We start from the raw sequence: 27,030 nt of genomic DNA, 5'->3' as shown, positions 1-27,030 counted from the left end.
AGGCCAACCTCCGCACCCTAACGGCCTTAACGAGGCCACTTACGTGGACATATAGATCGGACTTTAAACATTTAGACCTTCGTTCAAAATTATATGTCGAAATTACTTTTGTTTAAAAATATTATTAAATAGTCCGTTCCTCTCTTCTTTCTCTTATTTATTTTTGGACTGTCCTTCAAAAATGCTCCAAATTATATAAATATTCGGCCGATCAGTCAATTCTTTTTATTTTTGGCTTGTAACTTCTTCTTTTTTTTAATTTTTATTCTACTAACTTTTTTTTACTAATTGCTATTTTCAAAATTCTGCCCATTTTCAACACTACCCCACCCCCCTTCCCGAGTCAGGCCACCGATCTTATCGGAGGTCGGACTCGGGATGGGCGTGTTCGAAACCCTAGTGGTATATGGGCATGTTAAACTAGTTATGATCATACTCATCATTAAATGTTGCACTGCTGGGAGCCGATCGTGGGGAATTCCAGGTCCGTCACGGCACTACTTCCGCAAAAAACAACTGCGTCGGGTTCCGATTAAAATTGAAGGAAGGAAATGTTTTGTTTAACGACGCACTCAACACATTTTATTTACGGTTATATGGCGTCGAACATATGGTTAAGGAACACACAGATATTGAGAGGAAACCCGCTGTCGCCACTTCATGGGCTACTCTTTTCGATTATCAGCAAGGGATCTTTTATATGCACCACCCTACAGACAGGATAACACATACCACGGCCTTTGATATAGCCCAATGAGCCCACCGACGAGGATCGATCCCAGACCGATCGCACATCTAGCGAACGCTTTACTACTGGGCTACTAGTCTGGAACCCAGAATTGGAAAAAGGCCTTAAAATAGGTTCAAGGTGAACCCATCTGCTATACTTTTTTAATTAACATTTTTAAATAGTTTAAATATTCAGAATCAATGTTCAACTGGTCTGCAAGTCAATTTCTAATGCGAAAAATAAATATCCTATGTGGAGCGGAGGCTGGTAGGCCTCAAAAAGGATAAAATTGCGCATTTGAATTTAAAAAAACAAATTCTCACCAAATTGTTAATTCTTAAAATAATAGCATGAAACTTTCGACACACATAGAAAACATCATAGAGAACATTTTAAAAAGGTAAAGAACTCGAAGTATTTCCTGCATCAGCAATGGCGGCCATTTTCCAAGATGGCGGCTATGGAGTTTTTCTTAATATTCTGCCGTTTCTTTTAGAAAAATACTATGAATGTCATATAAAATGTCATGACCAATATCCATGCTGTTAGTGAATTATATACCAAATAAAATATTATATAGCACCACCTTCTATAACCCGTACGGGCCATTTAATTCCAATATGGCCACCATTGGTAAAATGTTACATTTTTCATATATTCAATTTTACGTCTAAAATCTTAAAACATCACGCTTTAGTTCTTTCTATAATTGAAACAAACATTATTTTCATATTACAATAATGTATGGTAAATTGTTTATGATTTTTAGCCAATTGTGGTTTTTTAGGCTACACTTGTATGAGTATTTAATAGTAATGTAAATTCAAATGGCAACCCACCCCACCCCAACTACAAATACTACATGCATGTGTTTATTATATTAACAACAAGACTTTTAGATACATAATAATAATAATAAGATTGATTGAAAAGCATTTACATTTTTAACTCCTTACTTATTTTCCATTTAAGATATTATTTTTACTTTTGAATGTGGGAACAGTTGTCTTAACATTTTGACATTTTGATTAAAGAAGAAAAGTCAAAAGCAACTCAAATAGCATATAGGCCAGTATTCCCTCAATCTCCTACAGATCCTGCCGTTGTTAATGCATCACTGGATTATTGCCTAAAGGTTTCTCAGAAAGTTGGGTAAGACAAAGCTATTGTCACCTATGACCAAGCTATTTATGAAATAGCATTAGCACGATAGAAACTTCCTGAAAAGTTTGATAGACTCATTCTTCGAATGGGTGGTTTTCATATTGCCTCCAATTTTCTAGGTGCTATAGGATTCTTCATGCAATCAAGTGGTATAGAAGATATACTTGCTCAAGCTGGGGTTTCTCTTCCAGGAACAGCTAGAAAAATACTGTCTGAAAAAGAGTATTACTTAATGCTCAGGGCACACAGCTTGGTGTACACTGCGCAATTTCAGCTATTTTGGGAGTCTCTTGAAAGCTGGTTATTGCAACAATCATCTGATCTGGACATCAAATCTTGATGGAACTGTCAATAATGTTATCGACATTCTCCTGAGCAAACACAAAGAAAGGATTGCTGATGTATTGCAAACTGAACAGGCTATGGCTTCTCTAACAAGTGTAAGAAGACTCCTAACATAATTCAAAGATATATGCTGTAACAACCCCACAGCAAGGTTTTGGCTTATGTAAGTAGAAATGGTTACCATTCTAAAGATGTTCATCCACTCTGAGAGAGCTGGTATGTGGCAGCAACATCTGACAAACGGAAAACATGTTACTACACCTGGTTGCAGCTGGGCATGGTAAATATGTCTCTTGCCTTCCTCGGTATCTTCAAGAGATGCGGACGTTGCAGATTTCAGCACCCGAAGTGAACAGAGAATTTGAGAAAAGGAACTTTGTGATTAGAAGAACAACTGGTAGATTCAATGGTGTCTGGACGGATATGTGTCTTGGGCAGACTTATAACTGTGATGCTAAAACAGTCCTCTTTCATGGTATTACTAAAAACAAACTGCGACAATGGAGAAGTACCTAAGAGTAGTCCCAGAGTTAACATCAATATCGGAAGACACAAAGAGAATGGTTCACATGAATGAACCATACAAATGTCATGAGGATTCCTCTACACTCTGCAAGAACGAAAGTGATGCAGTCAATCGAATCAAAACACTAGTGAAAGAAACAATGATCAACCCATTTATGTGTGACAACACTACAGATTTGCTAAACATCAGCACTGGGGAAAAGGCTTCTTCTTTAGAACTGATACATGCAAAAGAAACAGGTCTCCAGATCTTGGAAGAGGCAGAACATAGCGGATTCCAACAGGGTAAAATATTGTACATCTAAAGACATTTGAGTGTAAAAAGAAGTATCAAACTGCATTTGAGAATTCAAATGGTTTATGAAGAAGAATCAACAATAGCCAAAAGTTTGTTCTTTATCCATGAATTAACTGAAAACAAAAAGAAAGAAGCTCTCAGTCGTGAATGGACAAAGTACCCTTCACCTCTGTTTGAACCAGAGTGCAATACATTTGCAGAACTTCAGAAGATGTACTTAGACAAGATTTTACACTGTATCCTAGTGAAATGTGAAATAGTGAATTTTGTTGGGGACCGCTATGACTTTGGACCAAAAAAAAAAGCTTGAAACAAGAAAGAGATAAGAGAGAAAAAACAAGTGCAAGCCTTAAAAAGAGTATCACCCTCATGACACACTACAAATTCCAGATTGGAAGCTTATGACACAAAGTTTGCAGAACAATGCAAACCTCTTAAACTACTTGGGGGAATCTTGGATAGGATGCTGCGAACACCTCCCAGATAATCTGAAACTCATAATCGGTGGGTTGATGAAGGATCCAAGTCACACAGTCAAAATTTCCAATGTGATATGCACTGATTTACCTGAACTGGTATGTGATGTACACGAAGAACACGCGGTTTTTTGCTGACATCAGTTAACTTGGATGTAATAGTGTGATAGTCCAGGCTACCGACACAGATGTCCTAGTTCTCAGTATGTATTATAGTGTAAGAATTCCAGGACTCAAAGAACCACGGTTCAAAAAAATTGATACATACATTCCTGTACACACGATTGTTGCAAGTATGTCAAGAAAGTGCGGTGTGGATGCTAAAACTTTGACTGGTATTTTGCTTAGTACCTACATTATCATCAGTTGTGATACAGTCAGCTATCCATTCCAAAAAAAAGGAAAGAAAAGAATATTGAAAGTGACACTAAGCAACCTTGAACTGCTAACTTCCCTAGGAGAATTTGGCGAAGTAGGAATGAGTATAGTTCTCACTGATGAGGTGTATGAATCACGCAGACTGCTCTTTGCAGCTCTCTATGGTAGGCCCAATTTCAACGGCACTGCTGATGAACTTCATTCACATTTATTTGCAACTACCAATGGGGATCTTCGGCACCTACCTCCAACTGACAATGCATTTCGGCTTCACATTCACTGCGCTAAACCAAATAGTGGTGAGCAAGCGTGCCCACTCATCTGCACCAGTACTACCTGACCCAACAAATTTAAGTCGACACTTGGTTGGAGGAAAGCTGGTACCAACAATGATGAACAAAGCTGCAAGACCAGACATCTTAATAAAGCCTACATTTTGTAAGTGCAGGAAAGGGAAATGTCTTCATCTGTGTACCTGTGCAAAACAAAATCTAAGATGTGCCATTTCATGTCTTTGTGGTGCAAAACCAGAGAAATATGAACGAACTGCAGCTTTGACTATCAGTGAAGACTCTAGTGATGATGAGTAACATGAACACATAATCTGTAAAAACAAATATTAGTTTCAGAAGTAACAGTGTATTTATAGGTTCGAGAAAGAAAACTATTCTACTGGATGTTAAGCCTACAAAATGACAATGTTCCTGGTATGATCCTTCCATTTTCAAACCTATATGCAGATCCAAAATATATTGACCGTAAGTCATTTACAAGCAAAGTTATGGTAATTTCTTTGTTTCTTGATCATTATGGTAGCATTCTTCGATTTTTTCATTTGATCAGTGTTCTAAATATGATTACATTATTTCATACCCATAAAAACATGATATAGATCTAAAAATAGTTGTCCTGCAAAAATGACATATAAGTGATTTGGAAACAAAGTTATGATCAGTGATTTGTTCCATGATAATTGTGGCGGTCATCTTGGATTTATGCATCTGACATTGTTTTATATATTATTATAATATTCCTTACCCCTTAAATTATGGGTCTAGATCCTAAAATATTCATCCTAAGTGATTTAGAACCAAAATTATGGCTAGTTCTTTAACATATGGCTATTATGGCGGCCATCTTGGATTTTTACAGGAAGTGGTGAACGAAAAAAATTTAAACATTATATTTGCTTAATTATTTATATTCCTAGAAGTGGAAAATCTGTTTTTTATTTGTGCATTCAATTCAGATGGAATTCTATAATCTAATAGTCGAAAATGCTAAAACAGCTTATCTCAGAACAGTTTTTGGGACCCCATAGTATATACGTGTTTTATAAAATTCGCAAAGGAATTCGCAGAGCAGACCAGCTTTTCCTAACACCTAAAATTATAAACTTGCAATAAAAAATGCTTTAAAAAGTATAGCAGACGGGTTCACCTTGACCAAAATTTTCAGTCTTGGGTTCCAGACTATACGCTGATTAAAATGGTGTCGGATGATGTGTGATGGAGACTCACGGACACATGGACAGGGTACAATACGTTTAACAGGAGAGCGTGCTTTGCGTGTGACGGATGACGGAGGCGAAAATCATACAAATGCAGAGACAGCTTAATTCTGTATATTTGGAAATATTTTGATTTACTTAGATCCACAGCTTGTTAATTTGTTGAAAAACCTAAACAAATTAATGTATTTTATTTAGTGCATAGATGCCAACGAGTTTAGTGTTTTCGCAAAGAATAAAAATCAATTTTGTTACGCCATTGAGAATACCAGTCGATATTTTTTTTTAAAACGGCGTTGATTGGCTTACGCGGAAACGTCAATAGCAACGCTTGTTATTGAGAAAAGTCAGCACTATGTCTACCAATCAAAGACAACGAATTACGCCGAATACACTAGACCGTAAAAGGTTCAAAGTTTCCCGTTTCACTACAACAAGAAATAATTTCACTGACAGTAACACTTTTATAGCTGGCAAATTGAACACTCGCGGATTAAAAAAAACAATAGTTTCTGATCAAAGAAATGTACTTATTGTTTCAAAAAGTACAACCTCATGTTTTTGGAATATATTCTATGTTATTGTGGCAAAATATCAACGCAAATGATGTAATTTGAGAAGTCCTAGTTTTTGCGCCTAACATTTGATGGATGCGATATGATAAAAGACGATTGTACCAATCAATTCCGGGCTCGAATTAGCGACTATTTAGTCGCAAATTAGGCCGACTACTCTTGCCGTTCGAGAGCTAGACGGACTTTTGGGCGGTTATGATCGCTCTCTGCCGTCCAAATGTCCGTCTAGCTCTCGAACGGCAGAGTGCTCCGGCTAAGCTTAGTATTACCCCAAAGAAACTACCTGTAATCTTGTTTATCAAAACTGATGAAGTAGATCAAAAAGTTTACATTTGATGCAAGTAATATTTCAAAATAGTGGACATTTTAATTGAATTGTGCACGTCAAAAACGTGCGTCAAAAACGTGATAACTGACTTCTAAACACATCGCAATATTAAACACATGCAAACGTTTTGCATAACTTTAAAGTACTTTAAAAAAAAAAAAAAAAAAAAAAAAAAAAGGTGCTTACAATCTTAGGCATTCTGCAGAGTGTCATAAATTACTTTCACATTGTTATTAATCATAGTTTTGCTCCTATTTTTGTTTAGCTAAATATTATGTTAACTTCGAGCCATGCAAACAGTTGGTGAGCGCTCAACTTCTTGAACAAGCAAGCGCTATCTAAATAAAATTAGATGTTTCTGGTGTAACTCCATTCAAAAATAACCATTGCCATACAAAAATGAATTCTTATAGTACACAGAGAAAGGAAACATAAAAGGGTATTTGTTTAACAAGACCTCAGCAAATTTTAAACTGCGGCTCTTATACATTGCAGTGATGGACACTTCCTCCAACCACCCCTCTCCAACCACTCCTAAGAAGGACGATCGTTCCCAATTTGCGCGATAAGCGGAAGAAGCCCCTTCTGCCCTTTTCTCCAACTCTCAATCCTCCCGTTTCCCACCATGCCCTACTACTCTGCATACAACGGTCTTTTATACCAGTCGTGGAGCAGTGATGGGCATTTTCCACAACTTTGCTTTTAGTTGGGCGTGACGCGGCGCGGCTATCACGAATCTCTCCGTGCATATGGACACACTGCTATTGGTAACCACAGAATCGATTTTAGACACGTACGCATTTCACGTTCCACGCCCGCGGGACGTCAAAAACTGAACACATGGAAACAGGCCCTGAGAGAAATTAAACAAGATTTTCTCGGCCCTAAGGCGAATACGTTATAACTGAGTGCGCCATCAGTGGTTCGTTAAGTGCACTGAACAAATACTAGTTATTGACAGGCTTGGAAAACATTCACAGGTCTATCAAGATGAATTTCTATTAATTCTCACTTTATTGATATGCCTTTGTCATCACAACATGTAACATGTTAATTTTCTTAATAGTCTTTTTCTGATATCAGCGTAACAAACAAATAGCGAGCGGTGTAGACTGACGTCATAATGATGATTCGTGTATATTATATCAAAGACCGTGGAGTATGCTGTGCTGTCTGTGCCAAAGTTTGTCCCTTGCTACTTTTTGGTGGGAGTATTCTCTGTGATAGCAGTGTGTTTCTTCTCTAAATGTCGCAATAACCATCTAAAATGTTACACGTCACTTCGATTCAATAACGAGTATTTCTAAAAGATTCACCCCCCCCCCCCCACCAAAAAAAGAAAAAGAAAAAAAAAGACCCAATACAAAACGAAAACACAAAAAACAATATCATTAAATTCCAACACGCGACATGAAGTCATAACAAGATAGTTTTGGGCTTTTGTAGATTTTATAGACATTCAGGACAATCAACCAACCAACGAAACAAACAAAAGAAAAAACCCTGAAAAAAAAACTAAATAAGAAATCAACAAATAACCCCAACAAAAGGCGAAAAAAAAAAAAAAAAAAAAAAAAAATGCTGTGTACAGACATTAATATTCCAAGGAACAGTAACTGTAAGTTTGAGCCAGAAATATCGTTCAGCGTTAGGAGACGACAGTGTGCCTTTAACTCATCTGTATGCTTTACAAAAAATTAAAAATTAAAATAATAATAAAAATTAAAAATTAAAAAAATAATAATAAAGAAAATGAACGAAAGAAAGCAAACTCTACCAGAAAATGAAATGTGTCTAATCGTGAAGGTTGTGTCCCGTGTGTTTTTTTCACCAACATTAGCCAGGATCAGCGAAAACTGTTTTCCAGAAACATTTTCAACCGACAAAAGATATCTCGTATGTTACACTAATCAATAGTTATTGAACCTTGCACACTTTCCTTCAGTTTGATGAAATACAGGCAACCGTTTGGCGTTGCTATGGAAATGGCTAAAAAAATTCAGAAACCCTTAATAAAATAAATATATGACTATTTTTTTACATTAGACATCCCGAACACATCCAAAAAAAAAACTGCGGTTAAAACATTCAGTTAGTAATTACAATAATTTGTGATAGGCTCTTTTCTGTAAAACAAGATTGTCCATACACAACATATTCTATACTACCAATTACAAAATTTAATTTTTTTTTCATTTAACGACACCTCTAGAGCTAATTGATTTATTAATCATCGGCTATTAGATGTCAAAGACTTGGTAATTTCGACATTATATAGTCTTTGAGAAGAAACTGGCTAAAATAATTTCCATTGGTAGCACAGGATCTTTGATATGCACCATCCCACAGACAGGATAGCCTTTGGTATATCAGTCGTGATACACTGGCTAGAGCGAGAAATAGTCCAATGACCCACCGACGGGGATCGATCCTAGACTGAACGCACATCAGGCGAGCGCTTTACCACTGGGATATGTCGCGCCCCTACCGATTACAAAGAAAGGAGTATTTATTTAACGACGCCTCGGCACATTGTACAATACGGTTATTTGGTGTGTAACATAATGACGGTTACTGACACTTGATCGTAAGTGTGAGTACAGAAACCCGTTACCACCATGGAGGCCACCACTATCAAAGAAAGTTTGTTTTGTTTAACGACACCACTGGAGCACATTGGTTAATTAATTATCGGCTATTAGATGTCAAACATTTGGTAATTCTGACTTGTAGTCATCAGAGGAAACCCGCTACATTTTTTCTAAAGCAGCAAGGGATTTTTTATATACATTTTCCCATAGACAGGAAAGCACAAAACACGGCCTTTGTCCAGTTGTGGTGCACTGGTTGGAACGAGAAAAAACCCAATCAGCTGAATGGATCCACCGAGGTGGTTCGCTCCTGCGACGCAAGCACCTCAAGCGAGCACTCAACCGACTAAGATCAATTACGCCCCCTACTATCGAAAAGCTACATGGGATCTTGTATATGCACTTTTCAATAGACAAGACAGGATTTGATCAACCAGCTTTGTTTGGGGCAATGGCTCCGAGTATCAAACTCTTACCTGATGGCTTTGACGGCAGAAATGACACATGTCATCAAAAACAGAGCTCCGAAAATCGCACCAAATATTATTGCGACAAGATCCTGGGTAGACATACCCATCTGAAACAGAAAAAGAAAGAAAGAAAAAGATGTTAATTATTTTAAATATCGTATGTAAAGAGAATCTTTCGTGAGTGGCAGGTGAAAAAGCAAATACCCCAACCGGAGAGAGATATATGAACTTAACTTTTGTATTGGCGAGTTTCAGTTGTATCCTTCAGGTTGAGATTTGTCACCCATGCTGCTTTTCTGTGGCTGTATATCAACTATATAATATTTGTGTATCTATATCCATATATCCTTCCCATCCATTCATCCATCCTTCTTTCTATTTACCTACCTACCTACCTATAAAAGCAAACCCAGACAGACACAAACAAATTAGTATACAGTTACCAATAGATAGCGATAATCACTCTGTTGAATTTGCGGGGGAGGGAAACCAAATTAATAAAGCCACTACTACCCTAGCATGCCAGAAAGGACGACTGTGATGTATGTGATTATTCATTACTAACCAACTAACTTTCTCTCTTCTCTCTCTCTTTCATTGTGTGATAAAATAATATGCTATGCACTAGGCTTTTTAATCAATACACATACTACAAGGGCGTGCCCTTCAAATTAGATAACTAGAATAGACTAATCCCCCCCCCCCCCCAGCCACTGTGTTAACCAAGCTACACAGAGGCAGGGGGGGAGGGGTGGTCATGATGACCGTTGGATACACTAGAATAGGGACGTAAGGCAATAGGTACAACCTAAACACCAAAACTAGGATTACACACAGACAGCATGCTCACCGCAACAGCACACAGGATGCATTGACTAATGATAACAATGCATCCGCCCAACATTAATGGCCCAACACGTGCTCAAATAAGGAACCGGACAAAAGAAGACCGGTTCCGAGTACACAATTGCAATACACCCGGGGAAGGCCGAACAAAAGAATATCGGCCGCCCCCACCCCAATAACCCAAAATACTTGCTGCTGGAATGTACTTGGTGTCACTGAGGAGCAAACTGAAGACCAAATCAACACCTGCGCTTCGACCACCCCGGAACAAATTGCCTTGCCTACCAGTGTCTACACAAAATTGCACGAGTCTCCTCTGGGCTGTCATGCCACGACCTGAATAGGTCAGGTCCTTCTGAGGACCCTATGGACAGCCTAGGGAGACAACCAGCATCATGAAGGTCGATAAATAACGAGCTACTCTCGAACCACTAACGAGCTACACTCGAATTCCAAACCTATACTAGCTCAAACATTTACCTTTCGACCGACCGTTCAAAATTGCGCCAAAATTACTCAACAAAATTGCGCACCTTTTCTCTTTGGTTTAAATCGCTCCACTCAAAATTCCATAGCACCACCATCCCATCCGCCTGCTACCGATTCAATCGGACTGCTGGTGCTCCCTTGCACCTGCCAGTGCAGACGGTCCCTCCTCCTTCCCCCCCCCCCCCCCCCCACCTTTCCTGTCTTGGACAGAGAGGCCGGCCAAGGCCGGCACCTGTGCCCACGACAGGCGTGCGCTACAACAGCTTGCTCTGAACGTGCACGTAAAACCCTTTGACCTTGACCTTGACCTTGACAAATAGACAAACATATAGATAGACAGACGGCAGTTTACTTGACCTCTATGTCTGTATCCATGTTTAGCCCTTTTTGAAAAACTTAAACAGAAATGATGATACAACGTTAACATGATCAATTAACATGACATATTTTGAGAGTTATCCTTTTAATAATTATTATATTATGCTCAGGTTCAATATTAGAACAGCTAGGTAGCTAGCTATATAGCTCGCTCGCGCTCTCTCTCTCTCTCTCTCTCTCTCTCTCTCTCTCTCTCTCTCTCTCTCTCTCTCTCTCTCTCTCTCTCTCTCTCTCTCTCTCTCATTTCATTCTCTCTGTCTCTGTCTGAGACATATATACATACATACATACATACATACTTACATACTTACATACAGAACGATAAATATGAAACTACCGTCATCTCGAATCTCATTTAACATAATTTTTTAAAAAGTGAACTTCGCCTGCATATATATATTCAAGACTTTTAGTATGTTAATTTGGAGGTCTTTGTGTTAACCAGTCCAAAGAGAAACCTTTTGTTGCAATATGTGATGGGTTTGGCCTCTTTCTTTTCTTCGCCTAGATTGACTGGACTATAATAGTTACTGTCATTATCGACGAAATGATAACAAAACAAATGTGATAGCTGCTGAAAAATCCATAAATAAAACTAATTAAGGCGCTATATAGCGGCAATGTAATACGTCCAACAAATCGAAGTTTCTTCGTTTCTGGACTGGAGTGTTCTAGTTAAAACTGCAATAAAAGTCTCTATCAAGACAAATATTATGGAGAACACAATTAATGGACAGCATTGTGTTCGTTGTGGTAACTCGTTGAATAAAGGCAACGATACACGATGCGACTGACTCGTACGATAATAGTCAATTGCACAGCAAGCGATGAAAATGTTTGTTTTTGTTTCACGACATCACTAAAGCACATTGATTTGTTAATCATCGGCTATTGGACGTTAAACATTTGATAATTTTGATAAATAGTTTTAGAAAGGAAGCCCACCAATTCAGTAGTAGCAAGGGGTCTTTTATATGCACCATTCCACATACAGGGGGCGAGACGTAGCCCAGTGGTAAAGCGCCCGCTCGATGCGCAGTCGGTCTGGGATCGATCCCCGTCGGTGAGCCCATTGGGCGATTTCTCGTTCCAGCCAGTGCACCACGACTGGTATATCAAAGGTTGTGGTAAGTACTACCCTGGCTGTGGGAAGGTGCATATCAAAGATCCCTTGCTGCTAATCGAGTTTTCTCTCTCAATATATGTGTGGTCCTTAACCATATGTCTGACGCCATATAACCGTAAATAAAATGTGTTGAGTGCGTCGTTAAATAAAATATTTCTTCCTTCCCACATGCAGGGGCCAATTACACAGAATGTCGTAAGTTTACGTCTGCGACTAGCAGCTATACCGGGCATACATTTACATCTGTTTGATATCTATTTGAAGCAGAAAATTACATCATTACGAAACGAAATAGCATATTAAAGAAGAAAGGAAAGGAAATATGTCTACTTCTAACTATATATGTTGTACTATAACAGTAATAAGAATTGTGGTTTAGTCGTAGATTTACGTTTACGTGCAAAACTAGTGAAATTGGGCCCATGATAGCACATACCACGGCCTTTGATATACCGTTGTCTTGTCACAACCGGCTATTTTCGTACGAAGGATTCGTGTCGTGTGGTTTCGCCTTTAGGATGATCGATGATATACATCGAGGGATTCTTATTTATCCAAGTGAGATTGTACTTAAGAGATTGTGTCTGTGTAAAGATATCGGAGGATGATAAGAAGAGAAACATTAATTAAATTGCGGTCATTGAAAGAGAAATGTCTGTGTTCAAAACGATCACATAGGGAGTGTGTGCGTGTTTGTATTTGTGTTTGTTTGTGTGTTTGTGTGCGTGAGTGCGTGTGTGTATATGTGTCTGATATGTATGTGTATGTATGGTATGTGTTTTTGTGTGTGCGTATGTGTGTGTCCACATATCTATAGTGGTGTGTGTATTATTGCGTGTGTGTGTGTGGTGTATGCGCGCGCGAGTGTGCATGTGGTTTTTTGCACAATATTCATCACCCACAAAACGACATTACATGACATTAATGCAAAATGGTTGTTTTGTTTAACGACATCATTAGAGCACATTGATTAATTTGGATGTCAAATAATTATCACTCGTAGTCATCAGAGGAAACCCGTTACATTTTGCTAATGCAGCCAGGGATCTTTTATATACAAATTCCCACAGACATGAAAGCACATACCACGGCCTTTGACCAGTTGTGGTGCACTGGTTGGAAAGATAAAAAAACCCAATCAGTTGAATGGATCCACCGAGGTGGTTCGATCCTGCGACGGAAGCACCTCAAGCAAGCACTCAACCGACTGAGCTAATCCCGCAAATAATATTAATGCAATGCACGTAGAAATATTTTTTGTACACTATTAAAATCAGTTAGACCTGTTATTCAGCCTGTCTGGGGAGTTATACAAAGTACAAAGTCCTAATCCGCCCATGTATAGGCCTATTATTTAGTTTAGTAAATTAGTAGACATAGACGAAAAACATAAGGACGAAAGAAATAATCACGCCTTGATACGAGGTCTGTACCTACCTTAAATAAATGGGGGGGGGGGGGGGGGGGGGGGACACAACACAAACGAATCTGGTCACAATAATATAGGGTATCCAGCTAGACAGATAATAATTTTTAAAAAATGACACTTTATTTTTGAATCAATGGGGATGATGGAAACTATCCTTTTATAACTTCAACACCGCTAAGTTCGACCCATGATATGCTCAAAGACTAATCAATAAGACATAAATCTCCTATCGTGGGTCTCTCTGGCCAATATCAAAGGCCATGGTAACTGGAATCGATGTAAGAGCATTACGTCGGTTCCAGGTTAATTAACCTACTCTACCTCCAATGAAAATGTCTTCACCACAAATCTATAATTAGCATATCGATGTAAACAAATCACCTCTGGTTCGGGTTGGCAGTCGCCATGGAAGTACGTTTCGTACCGTATTTCTCCTACTTTCAGTTTCATGGCTGGCGCTAGTGCCGGAAACTCCACACAAAGGGCAAATCACTATCCACGTTGAACTACAAACACATTTTATGACCAAACGTCCGTGAAATTCTGAATAACCACTGTTTTTAACGAAATATGGAAGAAAATTCAATTGTGTTAATATTTTACTGTAAAACGTAATCAAAATGTCAAGATTTTAAGTTCCGAATTGTTATGTAAATTCCGAGAGATTCCGTAGTTTCTTAGCACAATACGAATCAAGTATGTTGGCTCGTGTATACCGAGCATTAAATGCTATTGGCGATACAGCCAGCATGTGTTTGAACAAAACAGAATTTAAGTAATATTGGCGACACAAGCGACGCGTGTTTGAACAGAACGAACTAAACCACTGGTGAAAAGAACGAGACATAACATAACGTTACAGTCGCTTCCTAGTGGAAGGTGACATTAAAACATAAGTCAAAAATCTCGCCAGGCTTTTAGAAGTCACGTCTGCGTTTTTAAAGTCTTAAATGTCACGTGATCATCACGAACCTACTGTACTAACCGACATCAGTATTATCAAAGGTTATGGTATATGCTATCCTGTCTGGTACAGATAAAACTTCGCTTAAGCAAAGGTGATTGGGTGGGGTTTTTTGTTGCGTTTTCTTCTCTTTTTTTTGGGGGGGGGGGGGAGGGAGGGTGGGTGTTTTTTTGGGGGGGAGGGGTTGGAGGGATGTGTGTGTGTGTTCTTTTGCCTAACCATACCACTAGAGAACATCATCATCGACTATTGGATGTCAAACATTTTCTAAGTTTGACATTTAGTCTTCAGAGGAAACTCACTATATTTTTCCATTAGCAGCAAGGGATCTTTTATATGCACTTTCCCACACAGACAAGACAAGACGCACCACGACCCTTGACATTTCAATAATGTGGCACTGGTTGGGACAGAAAAAGGAGTAGACAATGTGACCTCCGTGGGTTTCACATTTATCGTATGTTAAACACGTAATAACCATAGGTTAAAGGTTAAGGACTAGATACATTTACACATCAGTACTTGATGTTGGGACTTAAAGGGTTAAAGACTGGATATATCGACATAGCACTGTTTCATGTTTAAAACCAAAGGATTATGAACTGGATACACAAACATAGTGCACTGTTTCGTATTGGATCTGAAGGGTTAAGATCTGGATACACCGACATAGCACTGCACTTCGTGTTGGAACTGAAAGAGTTAAGATCTGGATACACCGACATAGCACTGTACTTCGTGTTGGAACTGAAAGGGTTAAGATCTGGATACACCGACATAGCACTGTACTTCGTGTTGGAACTGAAAGAGTTAAGATCTGGATACACCGACATAGCACTGTACTTCGTGTTGGAACTGAAAGGGTTAAGATCTGGATACACCGACATAGCACTATATTTCGTGTTGGAACTGAAAGGGTTAAAGGCTGGATACACCGACATGGCACTGTACTTCGTGTTGGAACCGAAAGGGTTAAAGGCTGAATATATTGGCATTGCACTCAGTATTGTGTTTAACCTGAAAGGGTTATGCGCTGGATACGCAAACATAGCACTGTACTTCGTGTTGGAACAGAAAGGGTTAAGGATTGAATGCGCGGATTATTGTGGTAACCGTAACGTGATCAACGCGTTCACGGATGAAACAGGATATTCTGTATTCCGCTATAATCAATGCACTTCATTGATTTACATAAAGAGACCAGTGTTGTGGAAAAATGCTGTACAATTAACAATTAACGACAACGTATTTCGTTACCAGTTTAGCAATAGACCTAATCAAACTAAACATGTGCGCTTTAATATCGCGTTTGAACAAGCACTGGTTCACAACACGAATAGACTGCCAACCACTCAGAACAGGCAGAAGAGTTCAAGTTGGGGGAGGGGGTGTTATTCTTTTCGTTTTCTCTTTTCTTTTCTATAATGACTCCTATTTAATCTTATTTTTAAATTATATATATTATCCTCCAAGGCATGTTTATACATATAAAACATCATATTTGTAATAAAAAGTACATGTGCACTGGTGGCACCTAAGTCTGCGCACCTAAAGTTTAAAGTTAAAATCTTTCTTTAAAAATATTTGTTTCACCGCCACAGTACAATGGAATAATAAATGTATTACTACTGAAAGTTATTTTAAATTTTTTTAAATTTAAAAGTCAAGTTATGAGCACATTTTAGTGGCACCCCCGTGTATTTACTGGCCTGCATGACGGCACATAAGTCTGCGCAGCAAACACTGAAACAACCACTTCTGTCGTTACTATTCACAGAAACAATAATAGGTAATGGGTCCGACTTTTTTTAAGTTCTAGACAACAAACACTTCCTATTATAGTCTGTTTCAGGAAAATTTAGATCATGCAAATGAGATAAATATTAATGGTGTTTTATGCTCCTTAGTTTGGATAATTCTTAAATGACAATGAAAAAAAGGCCAATGTCAAACTTTATGATCATTATTCAACAAAAGTAGTCTGTTATTAACTGTGTAAATGAGCACAAATAGTGTTCGTTAGAAATATAGGACAATCAATGATGATTTTGAAACAGACTATAGCTAAAATAGGTCATGCTGTAAACTTTAAATAGTCTGAGCAGCCATATTGGTTGTGTTGTGTCACTCGGGGGGGGGGGGGGGGGGGGAGGATGCGTAGCCCAGTGGTAAAGCGCTTACTTGATGCGCAGTCGGTTTGGGATCGATCCCCGTCGGTGGGCCCATTTGGGCTATTTCTCGTTCCAGCCAGTGCACCACGACTGGTATATTAAAGACCGTGGTGTGTGGTATCCTACCTGTGGAATGGTTTGTGTAAAAGATCCCTTGCTACTAAAGGAAAAATGTAGCGGGTTTCCTCTCTTAGACTATATGCCAAAATTACCAAATGTGCTCTAGTGGTGTTATTAAACAAAACAAACAGAACATCAATACCTTAGCTTCAGCTTTTAATTTTAGAGTATTTTAACTGGAAATTGCTGTGGTAGGCTACCAAAAGTGTTGCCCTCTGGAGATGGATTCTGGACGTAATAGCAAATACTAACTATTTTCTCATTATCAAATTGTTTTATTGATGAGATAACCTTTTCGCGAATAGTACTTTCATGTAAAGTCAATCCTTTTATCAGAGTCATTTATCATTCATCCATTTGCAAAAAGTCAAATGGAAACTAATTTGAGATAATCTTTTGTTTTAGATAATAGTCAATTATTCATCGCTTAGTCCAACATAATTTCACTTGTTTATAAAAGCGCGTAGGCGGAAACTGGCGGAAAATTACGATAACTGATTCGGCTAATTTTCGAAATGAATCAATACAGGCTAATGGAATCGAAATAATTTTTGCGAAGGGGTGTATTATAGTGAATTTATCGATGACAAATAACTCACAATTAAACGCTAATAACAAACTTAACCACTAAGGCGGCGATTACTGGTTTCGCGTGCATCGCTACAAAGCGGCTAATAACTGGCAACCAGTCTAGGGCATGATGGCGGTTACCTTGCGCTGCCTCGTCAATTGGCAATTACTTATTTATCCCCATGTAATCTGCGGCATTTGTTTACGCTACGAGCACGATTCGTAAATACACATTTTAGTTATGTGTATTTTTTTCCAAATTCGGTGACTCCTGGAAAGTGCCATCGTTATTGCATGTTCTGAATCAGATATATTGTTAGTTTAGCTATTCTTGAAGGTGTACATAAACACAGAGTATGGACAACCTAGGGAGACATCTCAAAACCAACTAGGTCCTAGTAATGAGCTACTCTCGGCAAATTAAGTTCCAAAACATATATCGGTAGATCGATCAAAATTGCGCCAAATTTCCTTCAATCAAATTGCGCACCTTTTTTTCTTTGGCATTAATCCTACGAGACATTCCAAATACCATAGCACCAAAACCAACCACCCGCCTATTACCAACCTCGGTCGGGCTTCCCTTGCTCCCTCCCTCCCTCCCCAACCCGTTCCTGTCCTGAACGGAAGAAGTTTGTTTTGTTTAACGACACCACTAAAGCACATTGACTATTGGATGTCAAACATTTAGTAATTCTGACTCGTAGTCAACAGAGAAAACCCGCTACATTTCCCCCAATGCAGCAAGGGATTTTTTATATGCACCATCCCACAGACGAGAAAGCACATACCACGGCCTTTGATATACCTGTCGTGGTGCACTGGTTGGAACGAGAAATAGCCGAATGAGCCCACCGACGGGGATCGATCCTAGACCGACCGCGCATCAAGCGAGCGGTTTTACCACTGGGCTACGTCCCGCTCCTTATCCTGGACGGAGGAGAGGGCTGAGGCCGACACCTGTGCCCATGACAGGCTTGCGATAAAACAGCTTGCTCTGACTGTGCACGTTAAACCCTATGACTTGACTTGACACACAGTATTGCAACAGCTTTGGCAGTTGTAAAAGTACGATACTAGAATTAATAATGTAGATATTTATGTTCATTACTGACAATGTTTCCCAATGGTCGGTGTTATTTTAGTGGCAGATTCCGGGTGGTGGCGGCGTGAGCGTAACGTAGTGAAACGCCAGCCAGCCTGGTGTTGGTGCTTAGTTTTAACCATTTAATAAGATAGGGCGAAATAAAACCAGTCAAGTTATTAATTATAACTGACTGTTTTATGGTGGAATTAAACCAATTAAATTAACTTTGACTGAATACGACAGGGTGGAATTAAATCAGTCAAATTATTTTTTAAACTTAAAGTAACTAAAAACGTATTTTTTCGGTTGTTTTAATTCCTTTCAAGGATTATAATTATGGAAAGTATATATAAAGTCATGGACTTTCTAAAAATTACATAAGTTCAAAGTACAGATAAACCAAAGTTTTTCTTAGAAAAAAAAACAACAAAAAAACTTTTACTTAAGCAAGCAATTCATAAATTAATCTTCGCCAATATTCGCGTCAAGCCGGTGTGCATGCATAACCGAAGCTCCGCCCCTCACACACTTTTTGACATCTTCATACACAACTGACAGACATCCCCCCCCCCCCCCCCCCCCCCCCCCCACGCTTCCTACGCCAGTGTTCTGACAGTAAAGTAATGTCAAGTTATAATGCGTTTCTGGAAATTACAGAACCCTTTGAGGGCCTCATCTGGGATTAAAGCATCAGAATCCATTTTCGAGTCACTTTCTTTGTGCACGTGACATGAGGTAATGTTTTCGGATTTTGTCGGATTAGCGGAAAATGGCGAACTTTTCAAAAACTGACTTCGAGTTGGGTTTTTTGTTTTCTCGATTATCATACTTATGCGGTAGAGTTTGAGCACGCAAATTTCCAGATCGGTAAGTAAATAACCGATGTGGCCAACAAAGATTTATTTTATGTGTTTTGACACATCAATTAATACCTGAAAAATACGTTTTTAGTCGCTTTAAAACTACATTATTATTATTTAAGCATATAGAACAGAAAATCCAATTACGTTTGGTGCATATACGACGCCGCACTCCGCATTGGTTTCACTACGCTGGCTTATCCAGGTCAATAACAAAGCCGTGATTTTGAAAGTGGAACACTTTTGACGGGCTCATACCGATCTCGGTTTTCATTGGCTTATCACAAGTATAAAATTCCCCAACAAGAGATCACGTGAGATTTCGCAATTTTTTAACAAATTTAACTGTCTTGATTGAGGGGTTGTCTCATATCTCCATCGGCGGGTATACAAAAAGACCATGGTATGTGATATCCTATCTGTGGGATGGTACATATAAACAATCCCTTGCTAAAAAAAACTGTAGCGGGTTTCCAAGGCGCGTGTGCAGGGATTTCAGTGGGGTTGGGGTTATAGACTGTGTTAAGCGAAGTTTATATGGGGCCATGCTCCACCCAAAAATACATTTCAATTTTTTTTTAAGCTTGGGAAAGTAAGGGTTTCGACCTCCAATACCCTCCCCCTGCACATGCACCCGATTCCTCTCTAAGATTATATGTCAAAATTACCAAATGTTAGACATCCAACAGCAGATGGAAGGAAGTATAGGATATGTTTTATTTAACGACGCACTCAACACATTTTATTTACGGTTGTATGGGGTCGGATGATTATTAAATCAATATGCTTTATCTTTGATGTCGTTAACATACCCCCCCCCCCCAACTTTACCCTTTCCAAACGAAATGATATTTATTTGAATTTGTCGATTTAAACACGTAAAATTAAGAAGTGAAAACATTCATTGTCTACTTTAGTATATTTTATTTTAAAAATATATACATGATTAATGTGTTACTAGTATACAAACTAAACTTTGAAAGTTCTACTAACACTTTATAAAATATCAATTCTGAAATAGGAAGTTACGACTGTCGATAATACGTTGTCAAGATCAAACCGGTTTTAACTTCAGCGCAAGATTTCTCTTTTAATTTTTTGAGACGAACCCTACAATTTGAAATCGGCAAACGCTCGTGTTAACTGAAACTGAGAACAGGCTGTCGTGTGTGTTTCTCCGAGCTATGGCGGCACAGGCGACGAATCAAGTGTATACATTTGACGATATCTGTTCATAGCGAACACACACGACTTTTTAAAAAGTGCATTTGAGCTTGTATTTCACATTTGTACATGATGTTATAATATGGTAACCAGAGAATGTAACTTTAACTGAATATATCTGCGGGAACAGGTCAAAATATTAACCGAATGTGACAATGCCCAGCCAAATAGAGCAGAAAACGTTTTCTAGATTGGTTTATATGCTTCACGTTAAACCGAAACACCACATCGGGAACCAGTAACAAATCGTGAACGTTAGCGTCGTTCGCTTTCGCTGAACGCAGCCATGATGCGAGCACTCTGTGCCGCTCCGAAACGCTATACAAGGTTAAAGTTGTGACGCTTAATTTGTAATGAATATAACTGGAACAGGGCCAGAACAAGGTCTGACTTCTGCCAGACCGAGCAGAAACACGTTTGCTAGACAAGTTTTCTCGCTTCACGATAAACCAAATGACCACATCGGAGATCAGTCTAGCAGTTCGCGAACGTTAGCAGCGCTCGCTGTCACTGAACACGAGGCAGTTAAATCGTTAGCCAGTTCTAGCGACCAAACCTGTGTACCCAACACATGCAGGACCATTGCGCTTTCGAAACGGGTTCACGGTTTGTCAATCCATGTGTAAAAGTAACGTGATTAGAGCACGAAAGAAACCCGCCTGTGTGTGAAGAACCGGGCTGATTGCTCGGGCATGTGTCCGACAGATTAATCAGGATCTGTCCGCCGACGACCAGGGTGATGCATGGTTATTAATGCCCCCTCCACATGTGCGATCGTCTGCACTCGCCTCCCAGTGACTGGATGCTCAACTCGTGCTACGCCGAACGTTAATTACAATTACATATGGGGAAAAAAGACAACCTCGCTTTGACCGTGCTAGAATAACCACAAATGATCCGCTACCGCTTGTTTGTGTTTACGAAATGATTTATCGAGATGTGATGAACCAGCTAACTCGAATATCGAGCCTTCTACGAAACTGCAAATGGACGTTGAACGTTCTGTATACAACGCCTGGTGAATCAAATGACTGTATTCAACGCCTGGTGAATCAGACTTGTGTATACACCGCCTAGAGAATCAGATGTATACACCGCCTAGAGAATCAGATGTATACAACGCCTGATGAATCAGATTTCTGTACACAGCGCCTGGTGAATCAGATTTCTGTACACAACGCCTGATGACCGCCTAGAGAATCAGATGTATACAACGCCTGATGAATCAGATTTCTGTACACAGCGCCTGGTGAATCAGATTTCTGTACACAACGCCTGATGAATCAGATTATGTATACAACGCCTGGTGAATCAGATTTCTGTATACAACGCCTGGTGAATTAGATGACTGTATACACCGCCTAGTGAATCAGACTTGTGTATACACCGCCTAGAGAATCAAATGTCTGTACACACCGCCTGGTGAATCAGATTTCTGTACACAACGCCTGGCGAATCAGATTTCTGTATCCAGTGCCTGGTGCATCAGATTTCTGTACACAGCGCCTGGTGCATCAGATTTCTGTACACACCGCCTGGTGAATCAGATTTCTGTACACAACGCCTGGCGAATCAGATTTCTGTATCCAGTGCCTGGTGCATCAGATTTCTGTACACAACGCCTGGTGAATCAGATTTCTGCATACAACGCCTGGTGAATCGGATTTCTGCATACAACACCTGGTGAATCAGATTTCTGCATACAATGCCTTATGAATCAGATTTCTGTATACAATAGCTTCGTGAACCAGGTTTCTTTATAAAACGCCTGGTGAATCATACTACTAATTTGAGTTTCTATATACCAGGCACGACGGAGCTGGAGGGAGGCGGGCTTTAGAATTAACCAACACTTGTCATGATTAATTTTACTTACAGAATATAGAAAATTGCATTTCAGGACATCTGCTTTTCCAACGTTTCCGTACAAGCATGCCTCCAACACTCTACGATCTCCGTCAGTTCTTCCAATGTTCCTTTGCTTCCATCGTGCCTGTACACGGCATCTGCTAAAACATCCCTTTACACTATTGTTGAATCAAGTTTGACTCGTCGAATTAGGTTACGTACATTGTCTACTTACTCAGACGGTTAGGTCATCCCACTTTTCATTCATTTTAACTCAAGTCCAGTGCTTATAGTCAACCAAGGTTCAAGCACGCTGTCCTGGAAACATACTTCACCTATCTGGGCTGTCTGTCTGGGACAGTGGATTAATGATAAGTGATTGGTGAGACCAGAGTTGGTGTAGTCGTTTTACACCTCCACCGGCCTTGGCGGTGTAGTGGTTAAGCCATCGGAGTTAAGGCTGGAAGGTTCTGCGTTCGCATCTCGGTACCGGCTCCCACCCAGAGCGAGCTTAACAACTCACTGGGTAGGTGTAAGACCACAACACCAACTTGTCTCTTTACAACCACTGACAACTAACTTAACAACTCGCTGGGTAGGTGTAAGGCCACAACACCAACTTGTCTCTTTACAACCACTGACAACTAACTTAACAACTCGCTGGGTAGGTGTAAGGCCACAACACCAACTTGTCTCTTTACAACTACTGACAACTAACCACTAACCACTGTTCTGTCCTGGACAGAAAATGCAGATAGTTTAGGTGAGTGCCCATGACTTTAATTGGCTATAAGCACGAAAATAAGTAAAAACAAACTTACACCTCCCTATTGCATTATAACTCACTCTGAGCGGTAGCCAGTACTTGGATGCGAACCCAGTAGCAACCAACCATCCAACCGTATACTGAAATATATTAACTCTTATAAACAGATTGCTAAACTATCCGCCAAAATCAATTACTTATTCTTTAATAAACCACTTTTTATAATGATTTCACCTATAAATTCTAAGAGTCTTGGCACAAAAGACCATACTATCTGCCAAATAATGTGTATATTTCCATCTGCCATCTACGAAATGAAATGCACTTATTTTATTAATATCACATTAAAGTGGTATAAGACACGCTAGGATCATCGGTAAATGCATAAAGAACACGTCTGCGTTCTCCGATGTCAGATCTTAAGTAAGTTTAAAGGATGACTGAAACTATCGTCTGTCGTCCATTATCGCCATTATCTTCCAGACGGTGAACCTATTTCCGATGGATACTCGATTCCAGTCTGGACAGTCGAAAGTAGTACATTTATCAATATGTCCGTTTATTTTTATTTTTTAAGAATCTTTAAATTATTTCAGTTACTTTTTTGTCTTCTTCAAAAACATTGCTTGTAAACCAGAAATTAGAGGAGCTTTTTTAAAATAATTTAATAAGTTGAATTTGAATTAGTACACAAACAGCAAATAAAACAACCTAAAACAAGATGCATACCCTTGAGTTCACATTTAAATACATGCGCGGCACAAAAATATATTAAATTCACCATTTTCCCATTTTATCACATAGATACCAATGATGAAATGAAAAGAAAGACAAAGGAAATGTATTTTATTAGAAAGTTTTGTCCACTTCTTAATGCTCTTCGTTAGATAAAAGCAACAATGACGTAATTAAATCAATCCCCTTCTACTGCAGTAAGGTCATAATATATATATATTTCTTTAAATTTACCTAGCTTTAACGTGTTCTTGTTATTTATTTATTTATTATTTTTAAATTACAATATTTTTGTTTAGATTTCACATTTTCGTGCACGAATGTTGCGCCGGTTTCGTGTCTATTGACAGTTTTGGTAAAAGTAATTAATCAAACCCGTTTGTAGCTCTTCTATCCGTGCGATAATGATTAATCCTATCTAGCCAGGGATCCGTGCAGAATTAATTAGCGAACTTCCGTGTAAGTGGTTGTATTTTCCATGAAAAAGACGTCGATCCCGGCGGAATCTTATTAAAGGGTATTTTATTCAAGTCGATACACATTTAAATAGGGTACTGTGGCTTAGCTTGTTGGTAAATTGTGAAATAATTAACATCATTTATTTATTGTCTTAATTCTGTGTTCTGCTTTGTTTTGTTTCGGCGGACGCTTTGGAGTTTGTTTTGTGGGTTTTCATCTCATCCAGTGCCACGCGACTGGTATATTAAAGATTGTGGTATATGCTGTCATGTCTATGGAAACATGTATATAAAGATCCATTACTGTTAATAAAAAAAAAAAAATGAAGCAGGTTTCCTCGGACGACTAAGTGTCAGAATGACTAAAAGCTTGATATCCAATATCCGATGTTTAATTAAACAACTGCTCTAGTGGTGTGGGTAACAAACAAACAAACAAACGTATCAACAAACATTTGGGGGTTGTTTCCATTTATATTAACGTTCGTGCTTATATCCAGTTAAGGTTCAAGCACCTACCAGACTTAAGTTATAACAGTTTCTTTTCTCTCAGGCACGTAGTAAGATTGTGTTACTTGGAGGCTGGCCATTTATTTTTAATGGGAACAGGCATACTTAATTAAGGCGCACGCGCGCACACACACACACACACACACACACAAACAGTTAAAGGTTGTTTTCTCGCATTCAATTCGGGAATCCACGAGACATCAGTGATGATTATAATGCGTCTGTAACTATGTACTATGCATGTATACACTGCATTGTGTTGTATAAATGTGTTGCTTTGCGTTGCGTTGCGATGCATCGCATTGCAATTATATTGTATTGTGTCTTTTTATGTTGTTCATTCTTTGTTGCTTTGTTTCTATTCTTTAAGAAAAATTCTATGGCGAGAGCTAGTTTCAACTTTAATACTACCGTAATTGATCAACCACCGCCATGGACAGACTACCCAGAAAGTTGGAATTCATGCCCAAGACACCGTGCTTAAACTCCGATTGATTAAAATCACACAAAAACTTATATATGATATATGATACGATACGATACATGATATGATAACAGATATGATATGGTATATGATATGATATGATATGATATGATATGATATGATATGATATGATATGATATGATATGATATAGTACAAAATATGCACTTTCCGCTTTAGTAGTAAGGTCTGGGCGCTCTAATTTATGCCACTTTATTTATTTATTTATTTATTTATTGAATCAAAAATATCCCATAAATGTAAACACCCTTCTATCATAAGCCCAACCACTGGCCATGCCAGAGATTTGGCTTGAGACGGACGTGCCTTGAACGGGTATAGGCACGCAAATAAGCTTACTACTACTACTACTACTACTACTACTACTACTAAGCTTAGCAAGGTCTTGTTTACTTGTTTGTGCCTACCAACATGACAGCGCATATCACGATAGTTGATGTATATCGCTATTAGATTATGACTATAACGGGGAAAACTAAACAACTAACAAAACCGATTCCACTGAGTGTTATCTGAAGAGTTCTGGCAACTCTGGCGGTCAGTCGACAGTTGGGGTATTTACATTTTATTCCTTTCCCTGTGTTTTTAATTTCCTTTTGCTATTTGCGGTCTTTTAGCCACGTTTGTTATTAAGTCTGTTTACAAGCGTGTTTTTTTTCTTTTCTTGCAGAGCCCGAAATACATCTGCACACACGTTCACACACAAACCAGCCTCATTTACTTTGACAGGTCAAGATCTTTTCTCTCACGTGCTTGTAGGAAAGCTATCTCACGCTAATGACGTCGAAGGTCAGCGGACCTGAACGAGGAAATCCGATCTGTGCCGATAAAGCGCGAGTTGGCACAGCGAAAATCACCTGTTTACGTACCTTCACGACCCAGTCAGTTGCCTTCAAAACACTTCACTGATGTAGGTGAAAGTAAAAGGTGGCATGAAAGTAAATCGATCAATCACTGAATGTAGTTCACTGTTTAACAAATCCGAGTTTTGACCCCTTTGTCCCTTAAGCGGCGTCCTTATTATGCGATTTGTCGTACCGACTTGTCACAGCGACTCGAATCTTGTGTGTGGGAAGACGTTACGTCATAAGATTTCATGACGTCAAACAAAGCTTGTCAGTTAAAAAAAAAAACATGCGGGAAATGTAAGTGCATACAAATTTCCAGTGAAATAAAGAAAACATGAATGTAGACAATTTACTGATGGCATTAAGTAACAAAACAATCAGTGACAACATCTGGACAATATTGGGTTTATGGACCCATGCAATCCGGACATTTTGACATGTTTAGAAGCAAATGAAAAAAAACGGAAGTAACAAACAAAACGGTTGTACTTTAATGTGATTTGATTGGCTTAGGGCTTACGATCTGTCGTGAGGAATGGGACCTGTTCTAATCGGTACAATTCAGACGACTTGTCGTATAAGACTAAAGTCGTTCCGAGTTAGATGTTCTCACAGTACGATTCCATCGCATGCGACAAGTCCGAAGTCGTACGACTAATTGTGTAATGAGAACGACCCTTAAAATGCTTGCAAGTTTGGTGGTAGCTG

The 27,030-nt window shown here is 38.9% G+C and overlaps 1 protein-coding gene across 2 annotated transcripts in view; it reads right to left on the bottom strand.

Moving 5' to 3' along the window:
* Window positions 1–27,030, bottom strand: part of LOC121372680 — a 49,079-nt gene that overhangs the window by 8,911 nt on the left and 13,138 nt on the right. The window contains exons 1-2 of one of the 2 annotated variants that reach the window (XM_041499131.1): window positions 26,344–26,523; window positions 9,397–9,497 (exon numbers count right to left, since the gene is read on the bottom strand). In XM_041499131.1, coding sequence (XP_041355065.1) covers window positions 9,397–9,497 — 101 coding nt within the window. In that variant the 5' untranslated portion in view covers window positions 26,344–26,523. Of the gene's footprint in view, window positions 1–9,396; window positions 9,498–26,343; window positions 26,524–27,030 lie in introns of those variants that run through there. The other variant, XM_041499130.1, reaches the window with a different exon arrangement.

This window comes from Gigantopelta aegis, chromosome 4 (genome assembly GCF_016097555.1).
Source record: "Gigantopelta aegis isolate Gae_Host chromosome 4, Gae_host_genome, whole genome shotgun sequence".
NCBI lineage: Eukaryota > Metazoa > Mollusca > Gastropoda > Neomphalida > Peltospiridae > Gigantopelta > Gigantopelta aegis.
Note: the sequence above shows the minus strand (reverse complement) of the source record. Positions and strands in the feature narration are given on the sequence as shown.